Source organism: Pongo pygmaeus, chromosome 2 (assembly GCF_028885625.2).
Source record: "Pongo pygmaeus isolate AG05252 chromosome 2, NHGRI_mPonPyg2-v2.0_pri, whole genome shotgun sequence".
Lineage (NCBI taxonomy): Eukaryota > Metazoa > Chordata > Mammalia > Primates > Hominidae > Pongo > Pongo pygmaeus.
Genome location: NC_085930.1, coordinates 151,446,767 through 151,466,695, shown reverse-complemented (window position 1 = coordinate 151,466,695; position 19,929 = coordinate 151,446,767). Strand labels below are relative to the sequence as shown.

The window sequence follows — 19,929 nt, the reverse complement described above, 5'->3', positions numbered from 1 at the left end:
TTTAAAAAATACATTTCTATAATAGCCATTCTATTATGTTTAATAGCAAAAATTAAGGAAAAGGATACCATTAATATTCTGTGCATTCCTCAACAAATTATTCTCTTTTTACCTACCTTGCTTTTTATAACCTAACCTTACTTTTTTCTGAAAAGCTAATGAAAGCAAACAAAACAAATATACAAACATTGGTCACGATGAGTTAAAAAGTCATGTGTTCATGGCTTGAAATAGTAAGTTGAACCAAGCAATGACTTTAGGCAAGCAAGCAAAATACTCCTCCATGCTCACTTAGAGCAGGTTTGGATCTATATAATGAAAAGAAGCCCAGAGTGACCTAATTACATAAAAGGCTTAAGAAGATTTCTTTGGCAAGGCTTATTCAGATCAAACTGTTTCAAAGCAGAAACTGTGCTGAGGAAAGTAAGATACTTCCAGGAATTTTACTGGCTTAATGCACATGCATTCTTCTAGTGAAGTAGAATATGGTTAGAAAATTAATCATATTATGCGTGTAAGAGGGTACCCATGTATATATACATGTAATATCATTGAAAACAGCGTCATATAAAAGGGAAGAGCTATAGTTTTACCATTATTATGAAAATCGGGGACAGCAGTAATATTTATGCTATTCAAAGAGTGGTATGACTATTTTAGTTTGGTGAGTTTTTTCTCATTGCTAAGACATATAAACTTTAATTTGATTCTTATACAGACTGGGGTAAACTGAATCTAACAAAACACAGAAAATATTCTTTCTTACTACTAAACAATAGGTTATAGATAAATGTTATAAAATTTCATCTGTTTAAGACTAAGGAATATATAACAATCAGAAATAGTTTAAATGAATATAGGGAAAGTGCTCCTTAGCGATTCTCTTCAAACTAATGTGTAAAATTCTTCCAGGAATTTTTTAACTACTCAACTAGCAATACAAACATATTTCACATTGAAAGAGTCCCACAATCCAATATAAAACCATATATGGTAAAGTTAAAATTATTTCCTAAATTAAAAGATTAAATTTTAGATAAGAGCAAAACTACAGGAAATAAAAATATTAACAAGAAGGAATTATTTAATTTTCTTTAACCTAGTTTAGATGTGTATTATTTTTACTTTATCTACCTAATTTTAAACATTAATGCATCATAGATTAAATACTGTTAAAAGCAAAACTCTAATTATAATCTAGTTACCTGAAATTAACTGATTTTCAAATAAACATTCTAAAATATAAAAAGTATTTGTATAGTTACGGAACTAAAATTGAACATTGTGAAATAACTTATCAAAGTATTAAATAATTGAAACAATCAGGAATGTATTAATCAAAAGATAAATACACTCAATACTCTGTGCCATAGATAAGACTAAATTTTATTACCCTTTTAATCTATAGCAAATAGTAGATGGACAGATGGGAAGTGCTGAGGTTAAAAACAAGGTGGAAGATACAGAGGGAAATAAAGAAAATATCTTTAAAATACCATAAACAGATAATGTGATTCTACCTCAACTCTCCACATGCACCCTGACACACAGAGGGCAAGATGAGTAAAAATTGTAGAAGATGATTTAAGATATTTATTATACAGTGTAATACTTATAAAAATAATTTTCAGAAATAAAATGTCTTATACTTTTTGAAAAACTATCATTTCTAAAGAGATCTGGCTATCACTACAAAGAAATGATTTATGGAATGAGTCACCAGGGACTCCTTTAAATCTAAATTTAAATAATGTTTCCAAAATAGAGATAAAGCAAGATATGTCTGCAAAAGTTCATAGGTTCCAGGCCGGGCACGGTGGCTCATGCCTGTAATCCAAGCACTTTGGGAGGCTGAGGCGGGAGGATCACGAGGTCAGGAGTTCGAGACCAGCCTGGCCAACGTAGTGAAACCCCATCTCTACTAAAAATACAAAAATTAGCCAGGTGTGGTGGCACGCACCTGTAATCCCAGCTACTGGGAGGCTAAGGCAGGAGAATCGTTTGAACCGCGGAGGCTGCAGTAAGCCAAGACCGCGCCATTGCACTCCAGCCTGGGCGACAGAGCGAGACTCTGTCTCAAACAAAGCAAAACAAAACAAAACAAAAACCAAAAAGATCATAGGTTCTTAAAAGGAAAACTAATGTTATAAATGAAATAGAATAGTTAACTTTTAAAATGCAGAACAGTATAAAATAGATTGTTTCAAAATACCTAAGAAAACTTCATATTCTTACACCAAAAAAGCATTCATGTGTTAAAGCTGATTTTCTGTTTTACAATCATGAATAATTGTAGAGTCTGAGAATAAATAATTTTAAAATTCCATGTATTTAAGAAATATTAAATAAGAGATATGCTTCCTTATCATCAAGTTCAGGAACATTTATCTTTACAGACATGTTAGTTAAGTCTTCAGTGATCATGGAAGTGTTCAAATTCTTGTGGTGTGAACAGTGTAAAATTGCAAATTGAACCCAATATTCACAATGCCATCAATCAAGAAGGAATTAGTGGGCTAAATAAAGACAAAACCTTTCAAACTAACTTGATACTTACCAATAATCCACAGAATAAGAAGATAGTCTATTCTTTCAAGGGCTGGCCCCATTGTGTTTTTCTTATCCTCATTGTAGACAAGAGAGTATAGATTAAGCAAAAGCAGGAATGTGAAATATGATGCTCCATGAATGATAAATTTCATAAAAGGTGTGTGAATGATTCTGCCAAACTGAGATTTGGGAGCTATCAAATAACAAAGTGACAAAACTGGCCAAAAGATGCCTACTGTCAAAACAGTCATTATCTTCTTACAGGTGGGCTTGCGTCGGTAACCTGACATCTGTCCAAACCAAACAGTGTTCAGGAACTGCTGGCAGTTAGACTGGGAGACAAACTGAAAAGGACATACACACACATTAAAAAAGTAAAAGGAAACCTTCAAATACTGATTGGTTGATATTCAAAATTTACTGAATAAGAGTTTAAAAATCAGTTCTATACATTCAACATAGTTTTGTTTTTTCCCTTTTTCTAACAAGAAAAGCATGTAGAGGTTAAGAGGATAGACTATGGAGCCAGATTACCTAGATTCAAATCTGGGCTCTGCTACTTGGTAAATGACCTTTACCCTGTTCCTGAGGCCTCAGCTGCTGCTTAGACACCAGACATGTGAGTGGAGAAGCCTCCAGCTGATTATAGCCCTGTCATTTATCTCCAGATGAGTTCCCAGACACGGAGAAGCAGAGAAAAAATCATGATTGCCATGCCCTTTCCTAATTCCTGACCTAAGAATCCAACAGCATAATAAAATGATTATGAAATTATTATAAAGTAACTATGAAGTGTTTTATGCCACTAAGTTTCAGGGTAGTTTGTTATTCAAGATTGATAACCTAGACAAAGCTTACCAACTGTTTGAGAAAATATCTTCCCCATTGATCGTATTTAGAAATCTAGTTTTAAAAACTATTTTACATTTTCATTCATCTTTAAAATCGCAAAATATCTTCCTTTCAAGTAACAAATATTACTATTACTGCTTGTCTTTTCTTTCATCTTCTTTAGAACGGTACATTTGGTTCCATTTTGACTCCACTCTGTGAGTCCTTCAGGGATATAACTATCATTAGAAAATTACCTCAAGATTTTTTTTCCTAAACAGGATAATTTTAGTTCTTTACGCCTTTCTTGGAAGTTCTTTTTTTAAATCACTTTAATTGATTTTATACCTTGTAATCCCCTTATTCTATCATTTTCTAGGACTTCATGTCCCTTTTAGGTTGTGGAACACAGAAGCAAATATATTAACCAATAAACATCCTCCATCAATTCCTCCATCAGTTTCCTAATAACTTTGTGAGGCTCAAATTTTTAACCAAGGTAAGAAAAAATTCTGCCCTTAGCACCAAAGGTCCTGTATCTGGCCTTCTATCATTATATATTTCAGGCCCTATTTTTGTAATAATATAAATTTGATAAGCAAGTTTTATTTAAACATCTATGTTAATAATGAAAATAGTCTTAGAAGTAATACCTAATAAATACCATTTACCAACATCCCATACTATCAATTAGATATTATTATTATCTACATATGAATATCACTGTTTGGTTAATTATCTCAAAAATGAAATTTAAAATGCATATTTTCCTGATTCAAGTTCCTGGATCATGTGTATATGTATGCATGGGGAGTAGAAATGGGCATTTCTCTTAATAGAAAGGGATGATGCCAGAAAAGTCAGATTCAACTTAGTTATCATATCATGTACCTCTCCACTTTTGAGTTTCACAATGAATTATAAATAAGAGGAATCAGGAAATATAATATCTGATACTTTATCTTTAAATAGAAATCACTATTACTATAGAAGGGGCTATTTATAACCAGATCAATGAAAACCAACCTGTGACAGACAAAACACAAGATGGAAACTTCACTATAAAGTTTGTACCTACTACAAAGGATCTTACCTGTGTAGCAACTATTTAGCAAAAACATTAAATCAACATCCATGTTACAATTATAATCAATATTACTAAAAATAATAAAAACTACCATTTATTGCATACTTGCTTAATGCTAATACTTACTGTGCTAAACCCTTTTAGTATATATTCTTAATTATTAAAACAAAAGCTCAAACAGATCCAATAACTATCCCAAGACACACAATTTTTAGGAAGCAGAACTAGGATCTCAACCCAGATGAGTTGCTCCAAAGCCTTTGCCCTGAGCCACTAGACTACTGTAGAGAAAATAATTTAAATATATTACAGAAAGCCTCATACCTCTTTTTGGTTATATTTGATAGCAAGTTTTAGACGACTTAAATTCATTCTTTCTTCTAATAATCCCCGTTTGTCAAGAGGCTCGTCACTAGATGTATGGTTTAGAATAACTTCCAATTCACGAGAATTCCGGGCTTGCGCAAGTAAATCCTTAGCAAACATTTTACATTGCCGGGCTAGTTCCTCATAATCATTCCTACAAAATGCAGCATTCTATTATCAGAAACGTTGTTTCCATCTTCTAATTAAGCTATATTCACTAAAAACGTTTTTACTCAGCAACATTTTAATTCTGACAGTGTTACACAAAATCTGAAGTCATTTTCTGTGGATAATCAAAGGAAACTACTGGTGCACGAATTTTCCACAGCTTTGGGGAAAACCATAACACAATTACGTTCCCTGTGTTCATACTAATAATCTTAGATGAGCACAGTGTTCATTTATATATACTGATGTTATTCCTAAAAATTCTAATAATATTTGTCAACCAGTTCTTCACTTAACTCATTTTCCCTTATTCTCTGTAAGCTTGGCTAAAACTTCCTTTTATATTACTCACCTTAACAATAGACATAATATCTTAATGCTATCCAATCATTATCATAAAATTTTTAACTAGAGCTTTTTCAATAGTCATCTACAATATGTTTGTTACTTCTAATATTAAGATAGCATTTTGATTCATATTTAAAGTGCTCATTTGAGTGAAATTCAAATTAGAAAGAAAGATATTAAAATGTGCCTAACAAAAACCTCTCTTTCAGAATCCCTATTCCTTGAATCTTGGGTTTGAACTGCTTATTAAAGGCAGGCCTAAACTAATTTGTGAGAAATGAAGCAGTTTTAGTATATAATTCTTTTAAAAAATATCAATTACGGCTGGGTGCGGTGGCTCACGCCTGTAATGCCAGCACTTTGGGAGGCCAAGGCGGGTGATCACCTGAGGTCAGGAGTTCAAGACCAGCCTGGCCAACATGGCAAAACCCTGTCTCTACTAAAAAATACAAAAATTAGTCAGGCGTGGTGGCAGGTGCCTGTAATCCCAGCTACTCAGGAGGCTGAGGCAGGGAGAATTACTTGAACCCAGGAGGGGAGGTTGCAGTGAGCCGAAATGGTGCCACTGCACTTCAGCCTGGGTCTCCAAAAAAAAAAAAAAAAAAAAAAAATTACATTAACTTTATGTCTAAGCTTAATCATAACTTAACAATAAAGTCAGAAATAAATAATTATGAGTCATGGTCTTGAGGATGGGCTTCAGAAAATAATGTTTTTATTCAGTTTTTTCCCAAACAGAAAGGAAGGAGAAACAGGAAGATTTCCCACTGGTTAGTCTTTCTATATAATGGGGCTTTCCATGAACTGGCTATATAAAAATCATAACTTAAGAATAAAAACTTCTTTGCCTTAATTTCTCTCATCATTCTTTATACATTCTATGTAGTTAAAACTCCTGAGAATAAGTAATTGGATTTATTTAACAAATGTGGCACTCCCTGCCTCTTGATTTAGGAATCTAACTGCAGATTGGAATGTTTATCAGAAGTATATATTATTACAAAAATATTCCATCTTTGGATAAACATTTGATGGACTACGAGATTCAAAAGTGAAATTTATACATCTTATTAATCTAATTCATTTCTAATAGATTACTGAAGACAAATAAGTGGCCTTATAGTTTACATGGAAATACAGAAAACCAGAAGCAAGGAGTCCTATATTCTAGTTATAACTTTGCTCCTACTTTTAGTTTTAACTCTATTCCTAATTAGATGCTGCTATTAGTAAAAATCTAGCCTTTATAAATCTCTTCCCCTGTCTACAAAACACTAGATTGAAGTAAATGGGTTCTATGATCACTTCCAAATCTAACTTTATTATTTTATGATTATATAATCATAGCAGTTTCTTCAAATCCTGTTTGAAAGGAGTTGAGTAAGTTTTATTTTATATAACTCAGACTCAAATTATGAGGTTACAATAGGAAGTTTTTCATATTTAAACAGAATAATTTAACAGCCTCATGTGCTAATAAAGTTAAAAGTAGCAACAAGTTACATTTGAACCATGTTTTGTGTGTTCATCAAAGTAAAGTACATACTTTATGTCATATCAAGTTTAAACAAAATTTAAATTATCCAAGTTACAAGACAGTAGTTCCAAACTTGAAAACATAAACAGGTCTTTTTTCAGTTTCTGGAACTCAGGTCTATGAAGAACACATTAAGTACTGCTGTTAAAGCTAAAGAAAACTCCAAGTTTCTTACTGCCCTTCCAGGAAGTAGAAGTTTGCACTTTCCCAATTTTGTCAAGTCACTGAAAGAGTGTCACACAAGACATGGGGTTCTAATAGCAGCTGTATAGGAAAGAAAAGGTAGGAATAGTTATAGATCTCCAGTAGAAACCTTGCAACAGGGGCTAGTGAAAAATTGTAATCAATTCCTCCTTCATTAGAGGGCAACAGGGATACTTTTCCATAAAGGAAAATCTCAACGCTTTCTCTCAACTCTACTATTAATAAAAGTAGTTTTCTAAGGATTTTTTTAAAACAATGTTTAAATTAGTAGTTTCATAGGCTGCTATTACAAAGTCTTTTTTTTTTTCAACTTACCCCCCTAAAGGAAAATAATAGGAGTGCTTCTTTGGTATGCCAAGTGCCAAAATTACATTTAATCTTCATTTCAGAAGAGAACTCAGACTGGGTGTTCATCCCTCTTAATTAGTTGTATTTTATTTTTATGTTTACATGTATTACATATATTATTTCTCTTACCAGAAAATCTGAGCAAGTAGTGAAAAGGGACTATGTCTGTGTGTGGAATGTCCTTGACATACAGAAAGCATTCCATGTGCTTTTGAAAGATCTGAAGGATCATTACTCAAGGATGATTATAGAGTCAGAGAATGAGGAGATATGTGAGAGAGAGAGAACAACTACAAATAAATTTGCTCCTGCTTTAGGCTATAACTCCTACTGTATTTCATACTGCTCTACCATGCCTTTGGTTAGGTTGAAAAGTGGGGACGAGATTAAGGGTGTTTATAGGGTGGCAGAGGGCAGATGGGGAAGGAATGACTTAAGTAGCACCAGGGTCTGTTCCTTTGAGGGAGAGCAGGGGTCTGTTGCCAAGTAAGTGGCAACAAGGTGTAGTGTTCTTGGATCAAATGTAAATATATACAAATTATAATTTGGGTAATGAAGAAACTGAGGTTGAAGATTTGAAACAAAATACATTATATAATTTGCATTCATTCCCACCTGAATTCCACCTCCACAAGACTTAGTTCTTTTAAATCAGCACTAAGTTCAAATGCTCTCAGAATTGGATCTTCCTCTGTTAACATTATTAGAGCTGGACTGGCCAAACATCGATATATATCAAGACGAAACCTGTGATAAAATTGGATTCCATAATGTAAAATAAACTTATACACATATAATTAGTATTTTAATCTATAATTTTCATAAATGTATACTTAAAATATTATAAAATTAAAAGAAAAACTACAGATATATTTATTACAAGATAACCTCCATAAAAAGACTTAAAACAAAGATTTTGAGATATAAAAATTGAAAAACCTTGCTATCTACTGCTTTTTAGAAAATTGTTTTACTGTCTCTTTTCATAGATTCAAAATGCCTTTGGTATAATATAAAGATTTTTGTTTAATCCAATTTAATTAAATTCATATTTCTGGACCAACTTTTTTTTAACTTAGAAGACAGGGTCTCGCTCTGTCACCCAGGCCAGAGTGCAGTGGAGTGATCACAGCTTGCCTTAGTCTCGAACACCTGGGCCAAGGGATCCTCCCACTTCAGCCTTGTGATTACAGGTGCATGCCACTACACCAGGCTAATTTTTAAAATTTTTATAGAGACAGGGTAATGCTATGTTGCCCAGGCTAGTCTCAAGCTCCTGGCCTCAAGTTATCCTCCCATCTTGGCCTCCCAAAGTGCTGGGATTACAGGTGTGAGCCACTGTGCCTGGTTTGAACCCAACATAATTTTAAATAAAATATGCTAATAACATAAATTTTTAATATGATGTGGATTTGATGACTAATACTTTTTTCTTTCTCTCTCAGTAATAAAAATACTGTTTTTTTTTTTTGAGATGGAGTCTCACTCTGTCACCAGACTGGAGTGCAATGGCACGATCTCGGCTCACCGCAACCTCCAACTCTCTGGTTCAAGCGATTCTCCTGCCTCAGCCTCCCAAGTAGCTGGGATTACAGGCATGTGCCACCACGCCCGGCTAATTTTTGTATTTTTAGTAGAGATGGGGTTTCACCATGTTGGCCAGGATGGTCTTGATCTCCTGACCTTGCGATCCACCCACCTCGGCCTCCCAAAGTGCTGGGATTACAGGCGTGAGCCACCGCGCCCAGACCATAAAAATACTTTAATATGCTCAATATATATAATACATGGTTTATTCGTTCAGGTTATGAGTTTGAAAGATGTTTCAAATCTTAAGAGTGAAATCATTTACTTATGCAGAGTCTCTAATGGAAAAGCACTCCCTTTGCCGTCTATAAATTAATATTCAAATTTCCATACCTAAATAGAAAACAAACCAGAAAAATTTTGCTATAGTCCATTTATTAATATAATTCTTAATTTACAAATTTGGTAGATATTATATAATATTCTTTTAATATAAATTTAAATACATGCTTATTATAAAACATAAGGTAAGCAATTTGGAAACATGATACTCCCTCATCCTTGTCCTCCCATCACCTCCCAACTGCAATCCTCAAAACTCGTCATTTTACAGAGAATTGTGCATGTCCCTGTCCCTGATATTTTCTACTCACACACGAACATAATCAGACATAATAAAGGAACAGCTTGCTTTTTAAAAAATGTAACATATCATGAATCTCTTTCTATGTTACCATATACAGATTCATCTCATACAACTGGATGGAGGTCTATAAGCTCTCCATTAATGAACATTTAGGTGGCTTCTAAATTTTTTCTGCTATAAAAAATGCAGCAATGAATATTCTTCAGTTTGCATATCTTTTGTGCACTTTCAATTTCTGGGGAATATGGCATTTGTATTTTAAATTCTGATAGATGTTTCCAAAGCAATAATAACAATGAGAGCTCATTTTCTCCAACAGCTTCATTAATACTGGGTATTACTATTTAAATCTAACAGAAAATAGAATTTTATAGGTGGTTTAAAATGAATTTCTTTAGATGCCTGAGCATCTTTTCATGTTTAATATTCATTTATACTTCTTCCTCTGTAACTTGCCTGTTCATATTCTTTGGCCCATTTTTTGTAATGATTATTTATCTTGCTTTCAGTCAATTTGTAAGATCTCTACATATCAAAGAAATTAGCCTACTGTCCATTCAAAAGTGATTCAAATACTTTTCTTTTTTTTTTTTTTTTTTTTGAGACACTCTCATTCGGTTACCCAGGCTGGAGTGCAGCAGCACAACTTTTGCTCACTGCAACCTCCGCCTCCTGGGTTCAAGCAATGCTCCTGCCTCAGCCTCCTGAGTAGCTGGGATTACAGGTGCGTGCCACCACATCTGGCTAATTTTTGTATTTTTAGTAGAGACAGGGTTTTGCCATGATCCACCCACCTTGGCCTCCCAAAGTGCTGGGATTACAGGCGACTTAAATACTTTTAATCCAGTTTGTTGTTTATATTTCTACTTTGTTGTAATGAATTTTTCTATATGGAAATTCCAAATCTTCATTTAAACAAGTTTATTGTTATATTACTTATTTAGCTTATAGGTTTAATGTCTTACTTAGATACAAAAGTAATCCCATATAATGCATTTTTAAGAAAACAATATTTATGAAATTCAGTTATGATCTAGTTATTTAATTAATAAGTATATTAAGGATTTCTGAAGAAGTATTTGCCTATACTATACTGTCAAAAAACTGAGAAAAAAAATATGTAATTGTGCAACTTATCCGTTTCCAACAATGTCTACATTAATTAATTTTATCACAGTTTCAAAAATAGGCTTTTGTATTAACCTACTTTATCATGTCTCAAGATATAGTAAGGATTAATCACAAAATGCACAGCAAGAGTAACTTCCAATAATGGTGGAATGAAAAGATTGGTAACCATTTGTATTAGACTTATAATGAAGCACCATTGTGTGGAAAGCATTTGATATAATCTGACAAATAATGAAGCCACTTCTTTCATAAGATCTATCAATTTTGGTACTCAAAACACCATTAAAACAATAACAGTATGAAGAGGCCAGTAATTCCCCTCCACACACACAAAAAAATACATAAAACTGAACAAAATTATCCAAAAAGACCAATCGTTTCAGGCCACTGGAAACTGTTTATTGAGAATTGTTGATTGTTGAAAAACTGCCAGTGCTTCAGGCAGGAATAGCCTTGCCTAGAACTGCCTCCATCACCCCTGCCCCCAGTTCAGTCAATGAGGTTTGTAGTTTTGCCATCTTGTAGCTTGTATACTTGTAGTTTTATGCCAGGGTGCCAAAATCAATTCAATGAGCGGCAAAAGCCTATAGCTCTACTGGCTGAAAGTAATGGACTTGGTGGACATGGATAGAGAAAACTTGCAGTTTTGCAAGACTGAGGTTGCAAACCAAGTTGAGGCAAGCAGTGGACCAACCAGAAACTTAACAGGGAGAACTTGGAAATAAGAAAGCCATAAATGGATTCACATAAGTTCTCCACAAATTCCTGGCTGACTAGAAAAATTACATATGTGTGGGGAACTTCAGAGAGTTGGTAAAAAGAAAAGACCAAGGAAAAATTAATAAATGCCCACAACTTCAAATGCATTCCCCAACTAACCCACAGATTGATTAGCAGATAGTACAAACTTTAAGGGCTGAAGGTGCATTAGCAGAACCTCAGTCCAAATCTTTGGCTGACATATGTAGACACTAAAAAGAGTCCTTAGGAATCAAACCTAAACAATGAAAATGACACTAAAACACAAACAAAGCACAGACATCAATAAATGTACAACACAAGGAGACAGATTCTGTAGGCTAGGCAAGTAATGTAAAAAATATAAAAAACAACAAAACAGGAAAAAAGTATACAGAGTTGCTATAATACATACAAAACTGTCCAGTTTTCAAACAAAGAAATACTAGATGTTCAAGGAAAAGGTGCCTCCCTGAGGAGCAACATTAGAGGTTTACCACTATGGGGGAGAGGGGGGTGGGGATAGACTTCATTAAAATAATCCAATCCATCACTAAAAAACTAAACAAGTAAATAACAATAACAAGCCCCAGGAAAGAGGGTGGGTGGGGACTAGCACACAGAGTTGCTACCATATTATCTAGAATGCCCAGTTTCCAACCAAAAAATTAAGGGACATGCAAAGAAATGGGAAAAGTATGACCCATACCCCCGAAAGGAAAAAAAAAAAAAACTGCCTGCAGAGTGACCAGATGTCAGGATGCTGGGATACAGGCATGAGCCACTGCATCTGGCTTGTATTCCTTTTCATTATTTCTCCCTTTATGGATATTCTCTATTTGACGTGACATTTTCCTCTTACCCTGCTTTACTTTCGCAATCATGCTGTCCTTTTAGTACTGTGAGCATATTTATAATGGCTAGTTTGAAATCTTTTTCTCTTTAATCTGACATCTGGTTATTCTGCACGCAGATTTTTCTTCCTGGGGCAGGAGAATTGCTTGAACCCAGGAGGTGAAGGTTGCAGTGAGCTGAGATTGCACCACTGCACTCCAGCATGGGCAACACAGCGAGACTCCATCTCAAAAAAAAGAATATAATGGAAATTATGGAATTAAAAAGTACAATGACTGAAATTAGAAATTCACTAGAGAGGCTTGCTATGGGTTGAATTGTATCCCTCCAAATTTCATATGCTGAAGTTCTGTCTACCGGTACATCAAAATATAACTTTATTTGGAGATGGAGTCTTTAAAAAGGAAATTAAGGTACAATGAAAACCTCAAGGTAGGTCTAAATCTAATATGACTAGTGTCTTTATAAAAGACGGAAATGTGGAGACAGGCATGCAAACACGGAGAATGTCATGTGAACATGAAGATGGCCAACTACAACAAAGGAGAGAGGCCTAGAACAGATCCTTCCTTCACAACCCTCATAAGAAGTCAACCTTGCCAATATCTTCATTTCTGACTTCTAGGTTCCCAAACTGTAAAACAAAACAAAACAAAATTTGGTGTTTTTTTTAGATGGAGTCTCACTCTGTCACCCAGGCTGGAGTACAGTGGCACGATCTCAGCTCACTGCAGCCTCTGCCTCCTGGGTTCAAGCAATTCTCCTGCCTCAGCCTCTTGAGTAGCTGGGACTACAGGTGTGCGCCACCATGCCCAGCTAATTTTTTGTATTTTTAGTTTCACCATATTGGCCAGGCTGGTCTTGAACTCCTGATCTCAGGTGATTCACCTGCCTTAGCCTCTTGAAGTGCTGGGATTACAAGAGTGAGCCACGACACCCAGCCACAAAATTTGTTTTTTTAAGCTACTTTGTGGTACCTCATTATGGGGGCCCCAGAAAACTAATACAGGGCTCAACAGTAGCTGTGAACTGGCAGAAGAAAGAATTAGCAAACTTGAAGATATATCAATACAGATTATGCAAGCTGAAGAACAAAGAGAAGAAATAATTAAGAAAAATGAACAGAGCCTAAGAGAGATGCGGAACACCATTAAGCATACCAACATACTCATAATGGAAGTACCGTAAGAAGAAAAGAAAAAGGAAAAGAAAAATATTCAAAGAAATAATAGCTAACAAATTCCCAAATTTCTTGAAAAACAACCAACACATCCAGGAAGCTAAAAAAACTCCAAGTAAGATAAATGCAAAGAGACCCACAAACAGAAACATCATAGTAAAAATGCTGAAAGTCAAAGACAAAATCTTGGAAGCAACAAGAGAAAAATATCAGGTCACTTACAAGGGAACCCAAATAATATTAACAGCTGACTTCTCAGTAGAAGCAGATGCCAGAAGGCAGTGAGAGAACATACTCAAAGTACTCAAAGAAATTTAAAAATTGGTAATCATAAATCCTAAATCCAGCAAAGTGAATGTTCAAAAATAAAGGAAAAATAAAATCTTCACTAGATAAACAAAAACTCACAAAATATATTGCTACCAGAACTGCCTTACAATAAATGTAAAAGCAAGTTCATCAGGCTGAAAGCAAGTGATTTAAAAAGCAATTATATAGAATAATATTTATAGAATAGAAAGTAATGTTTGGCCTATAACATAGAAATGTAATGTATTTCTATTTACATTTGGTGTAAATATTTTTCAATAACAGCATATAGTAGGTAGGTGGGGCCAAAGTTGTAATGAGTTAAGGAAATGCCTAGAGATGGTAAAGTAATAATTATAACAATGTTTTCTTGGGTTAGTAATATTAATAGATATAATATGTATAACAAAAATATCATTACGAGAAAGGAAATACAGATGTATAGGAGTAACATTTGTATATGTTATTGGTATTAAGCTGGTATAAATCTGAACCTGCTGGGCACAGTGGCTCACGCCTGTAATCCTAGCACTTTGGAAGGCTGGCGGGGGGACTGCTTGAGTCCAGGAGTTCGAGACCAGCCTGGGCAACATGGCAAAACCCCATCTCTACAAACAAACAAAAAAAATCTGACACTGACTTTGACAAGTTACAGTGTATATGACAAGCCCTAGAGAAACCAGTTAAAAAAAGAACTAAAAAAATTCAGTGAAAAATTCATTAATAAAAATGCTACATGATATAGTTTGGAATCTGTTCCCTCCAAACCTCATGTTGAAATTTGATCCTCAATGTTGGAGGTGGGGCCTTGTGGGAGATGTTTGGGTCATGGAGGTGGATCCCTCATGATCAGCTTGGTGCCATCCTTGCAGTAATAAGTGAGTTCTTGCTGTATTCATTCCCACAATATCTGATTTTTAAAAAGAGCCTGGCACCACCTTCTCTCTTTCTCTTGCTCTTTTTCTCTTACTATGTGACATCCTTGCTCTCCCTTAGCCTTCTGCCATGATTGGAGGTTTCCTAAGGTCCCTAACAGAAGCAGATGCTGGCACTATGCTTCTTGTACAACCTGTAGAACAATAAGCCAAATAAACCTCTTTTCTTTATAAACTACCTAGCCTCAGGTATTCTTTTATAACAATGCAAACAGTCTAATAAATCACATTAGAAAATATACTCAATGCAAAAGACAGCACTAATGAAGAAACAGAGAAACAAAAAGACATGAAACACATAAGAAACAAAAAGTAGACACAGAAAACAGCAAGTAAAATGGAAGGCATAAATCCAACTATCAATAACATTAAATGTGAACAGCTTAATCCAATCAAAAGGCAGCAGCTGTCAGACTAGATTTTTTAAAAATTCAATTATATGTTGTCTACAGAAGACAGACTTTAGATTGAAGGACACAAATAGATTAAAATTAAAAGCTGGAAAAAGATGTATAATGCAAACAGCAACAACAGGAAAATTTTAGTGGCTATGGTAATATCAGACTTTAAAAAGTTACTAGAGATAAAGAGGGATACCTTATAAGAATAACAGGGTCAATCCATCAGGAAGATATAACATGTATATGGCTGGGTACAGTGGCTCATGCCTGTAATCCCAGCAATTTGGGAGGCTGAGGCGGGCGGATTACTTGAGGTCAGGAGTTCAAGACCAGCCTGGCCAACATAGTGAAACTGCATCTCTACTAAAAAGACAAAAATTAGCCAGACGTGGTGGTGTATGCCTGTAGTCCCAGTAACTCAGCAGGCTGAGGCAAAAGAATCACTTGACCCCAGGAGGCAGAGGTTACAGTAGCCAAGATTGCACCACTGCATTCCAGCCTGGGTGACAGAGTGAGACTCTGTCTCAAAAAAAAAAAAAAAAAAAAAAAGGAACATACAACATCTATAAATATATATACAGCTAACAACAGAGCACCAAAATACATGAAGAAAAAACAGACAGAAATGGAGAAACAGATAACTGAACAACAACAGTTGAAGACTTTAATATCCTACCTTCAATAATGGAGAGAACAATGAGGCAAAAGATCAACAAGGAAATAGAAGACTTAAACAACATTATAAATGAACTAGACGTAACAGACATCTACAGAACACTCTTTCAAACAAAGGCAGATTATATACTCTTCTCAAGTCTACATAAAACATTCTCCAGATTAGACCATATGCTATGCCATAAGGGAAAAAAAGTCAATAAATTTAAAAGGACAGAAACAACACAAAGTATGTTCTCCAACCACAATGGAATAAATTAGAAATCAATAACAAGAAAGTTATTTTAAAAACCCACAAATATGTGGAAATTAACAACACACTCTTAAATAATTGATGGGTTTAATAAATCAGAAGGGAAATAAAAAACTGAGATGAAAGAAAATGAAGACACAACATATAACAAATTATGGGGTTCAGCTAAAGCAGTGCTTAGAGGAAAATTTATAGATACAAATACCTATATTAAGAAAGAAGAGGCCAGGCACAGTGGCTCATGGCTGTAATCCCAATGCTTTTGAAGGCTGAGGTGGGAAGACTGCTTGAGGCCAGTAGTTCAAGACCAGCCTGCGCAACACTGAAAGACCCCATCTCAAAAATAAAAATGTTTTAAAAATAGAAAGAAGAAAGATCTCAAATCAGTAACATGACCTTCTACCTTAAAACAGTGACAAAAAAGAGCAAAGGGTATGAGGGTTCTTCATAAGGTGATAAAAATGTTCTAAAATTGACTGTGGTGATGATAATTTACATACCTATAGATATATGAAAAACCAACAAATTATGTATTTTAAATGGGTGAATTGTATGGTATGTGAATTCTATCTCAATAAAGTTCAAAAAGTGAAGGTGAAATAAAAATTTTCCCAGATAAATACCAACAGAATTTTCAGATAGTAGACTTGCCATACTGAGAATGCTAAAGCTGAAAGGAAATGGTAACTGGAATCCACAAGAAAAAATGAAGAGGAACAGAAATAGTAATTATGTGGATAAATATAAAAGACTACCTATGAATATTTTTTCTTGCATTTCTAAGAATGTAAGATTGTTTAAAGGAATAATTATAATACTGCATTATTGTGTTTATAACATATTTAGATGTAATATATGTGAAAATAATAGCACAAAGAAAATGGGAAAGCAAAGTTGCTACATTTTAAGTTGATATCAAGTTGAAATAGATTGTAATACACTAAAGATAAATACTATTATCTCTAAAAGAAAAAATTCTTAAATAGTTAAAAAAAACACAGAGGAAATAGAAAGGTATACTTTTTTAACACAAAGAAAACAGCAAAGGAGGAACAGAGGAACCATAACAAAAAGACGTAAGAAATATAGAAAGCAAATGGCAAAATAAAAAACATAAATCTGTCATACCAAAAATTACATTACATGTGAGTGAACTAAACACTTCAATCAAAAGGCAAAAACTGTCAAAGTAGATAAAAAGCAAGATCCAATAGTACACTGTCCAAAAAAGACTATTTCAATTAAGAAAAACAAACATATTGAAAATAAAGGGTTGGAAAAAGTGCCATGTAATCAGTAACCATGAGAGAGGTAGAATGGATAAATTAATAGCAGAAGGAATACATAGCAATTATAAATGTATATGCACCTAACAACAGAGCCTGAAAATATACAAAGCAAAAACTGACACAGAAAAAGATAATGGAGCAACTGTAGTTAGAAATCTTAATACTCTCTTGCCAGAAATTGATAGAAAACCAGTAGGGATATGTAATATTTAAACAACACTATGAAACAATATGACCAAACTGAAATTTATAGAACATTTCCCTAAAACAGCAGAATGTATATTATTTCAAGAGTACATAGAACATTTCCATTTTAGACCATATGCTGAGCCATGGACCCTCTTAATACATTAAAAAGGCATAAAATCATACAAAGTACATTCTCCAAATTAAGCAATGCCTTCTTAGCTATGACGCCAATATGCAAATGACCAAAAGAAGAAAAAAGAAGATCAAATGGACTCCATCAAAATTTTAAACTTGTATTCTTCAAAGGATACCATCAGAAAAGTAAAAAAAAAAAAAAATACACAATTCATCAATAAAAAAATCAGATAACCAATTAAAAACTAAGAAAACAATTTGAACAGACATATATCTAATAAAGATATGCAGATATCCATTAAGCAACCAAAAGATGTCATTCATATGAAATATCCAGAACAGGTACATCCGTAGGGACAGAAAGTAGATTTAGTAGTTGCCACCAGCTGGGAGAGTGACTGCTAATGAATATAGGGTTTCTTTTTGAAGTGATGCACAACTTTGTGAATATCCTAAGAGCTGAAATGTACACTTATGATATATAAATGATATGACATATAAAGATATATAATTTATTTATATATAATATATATTAATATATTTATATATAATATATTTTTATATAATATATAATATATTTATATATAAATGATACCTCAACAAAGATATCATTAAAAATAAAGTATAATCTCTAACCACAACAGAATTAAAGTAGAAATCACCAAAAAAAGGAAATCTAGGAAACTCCCTAATATGTGAAAGTAGAACAGCAAGTTTTAAAATACTCCGTGGATCATGAGAATGAGAAGGCAAACCACAGACTGGGAGAAAATATTTGCAAAAGACATAATGGACAAAGGACTGTTTAAATATTTTAAAAACTCAACCATAAGAAAGCAACTCAATTTAAAAATGGGAAAGATCTAAACAGATCTTTTTAAGTTAGCTTTGAACTTTTAAAGTTAGCTATGAAGAGTGAAAATAAAATTTAAGAAAATAATTCATGTACAATAGTATCAAAAAGTATAAAATACTTAGGAATAAATAGTGAAAATAAAGAAGCACAAGACCTGTACACTGGGGACTACAAAATATTGCTGAGAGAAATTAAATGAAACCTATTAAATGGAGAGATATACCATGTTCAATGCTTGGATAATTCAATATTTTTAAGATGGCATTTCTGCCTAAATGATTCAATACAATCTCTCTCAAAAATCTAAGCAGATGTTTTTGTAAAAATTGACAACTGATTTCAAACTTTATTTGGAAATTTAAAGGATATACAATATATGAAATTTTCAAGAAAAAGATTTTAAAATGAAGGACTTACAGTGTGTATTAGAGTTCTCTAGAGGGACAGAACTAATGGAATAGATATATATAGAGAGTTTATTAAGTATTACCTCACACGATCACAAGGTCCCACAATATGCCGTCTGCAGGCTGAGGAGCAAGGAGAGCTAGTCTGAGTTCTGAAACTGAAGAACTTGGAGTCCAATGTTTGAGGGCATCCAGCGTGGGGGAAAATGTAGGCTGGGGCCAGGCATGGTAGCTCACACCTGTAATCCCAGCACTTTGGGAGGCCGAGGTGGGTGAATCACCTGAGATCAGGAGTTTGAGACCAGCCTGGCCATACTAAAAATACAAAAATTAGCCAGGCATGGTGGTACATGCCTGTAGTCCTATCTACCCAGGAGGATGAGGCAGGAAGATAGCTTGAACCCAGAATGTGGAAGTTGCAGTGAGCTGAGATCGCAACACTACACTCCAGTCTGGGTGACACAGTGAGACTCCATCTCAAAAAAAAAAAAAAAAAAAAGATGTAGGCTGGGAGGCTAGGCCAGTCTGTCTTTTCACATTTTTCTGCCTGCTTATATTCTAGCCACGCTGGCAGCTTATTAGATTGTGCCCACCCAGATTAAGAGTGGGTCTGCCTTTCCCAGTCCACTGACTCAAATGTTAATCTCCTTTGGCGACACCCTCACAGACACACCCAGGATCAATACTTTGTGCCCTTCAATCCAATCGAGTTGACATTCAGTATTAACCATCACACAGTAATTGATTTTAAAACTTACCATAAAGCGATAGTAATCAGTGCAGAGTTATATTGATGTAAATATAGACATATAAGCATTCCTTTTTCTCCATAACCTCGCCAGCATCTGTTATTTTTTTACTTCTTAATAGACATTCTGACTTGTATGACATGGTATCTCATTGTAGATTTGATTTGCATTTCTCTAATGATCAGTGATATTGAGCCTTTTTTTCATATGCTTGT

At 34.1% G+C, this 19,929-nt stretch overlaps 1 protein-coding gene across 7 annotated transcripts in view; it reads right to left on the bottom strand.

The window, feature by feature from the left end:
* The window catches only part of TRPC1 (transient receptor potential cation channel subfamily C member 1), an 80,832-nt gene that overhangs the window by 20,019 nt on the left and 40,884 nt on the right, over positions 1–19,929 (bottom strand). For 4 of the 7 annotated variants that reach the window (XM_054481246.1, XM_054481247.1, XM_054481249.1 and 1 more), the window contains 3 exons: positions 8,055–8,186; positions 4,793–4,988; positions 2,558–2,894 (listed from right to left, as the gene is read on the bottom strand). In XM_054481246.1, coding sequence (XP_054337221.1) covers positions 2,558–2,894; positions 4,793–4,988; positions 8,055–8,186 — 665 coding nt within the window. Of the gene's footprint in view, positions 1–1,205; positions 1,236–2,557; positions 2,895–4,792; positions 4,989–8,054; positions 8,187–19,929 lie in introns of all 7 variants that reach the window. The other 3 variants (XM_063662276.1, XM_063662274.1, XM_063662275.1) reach the window with 1 other exon arrangement.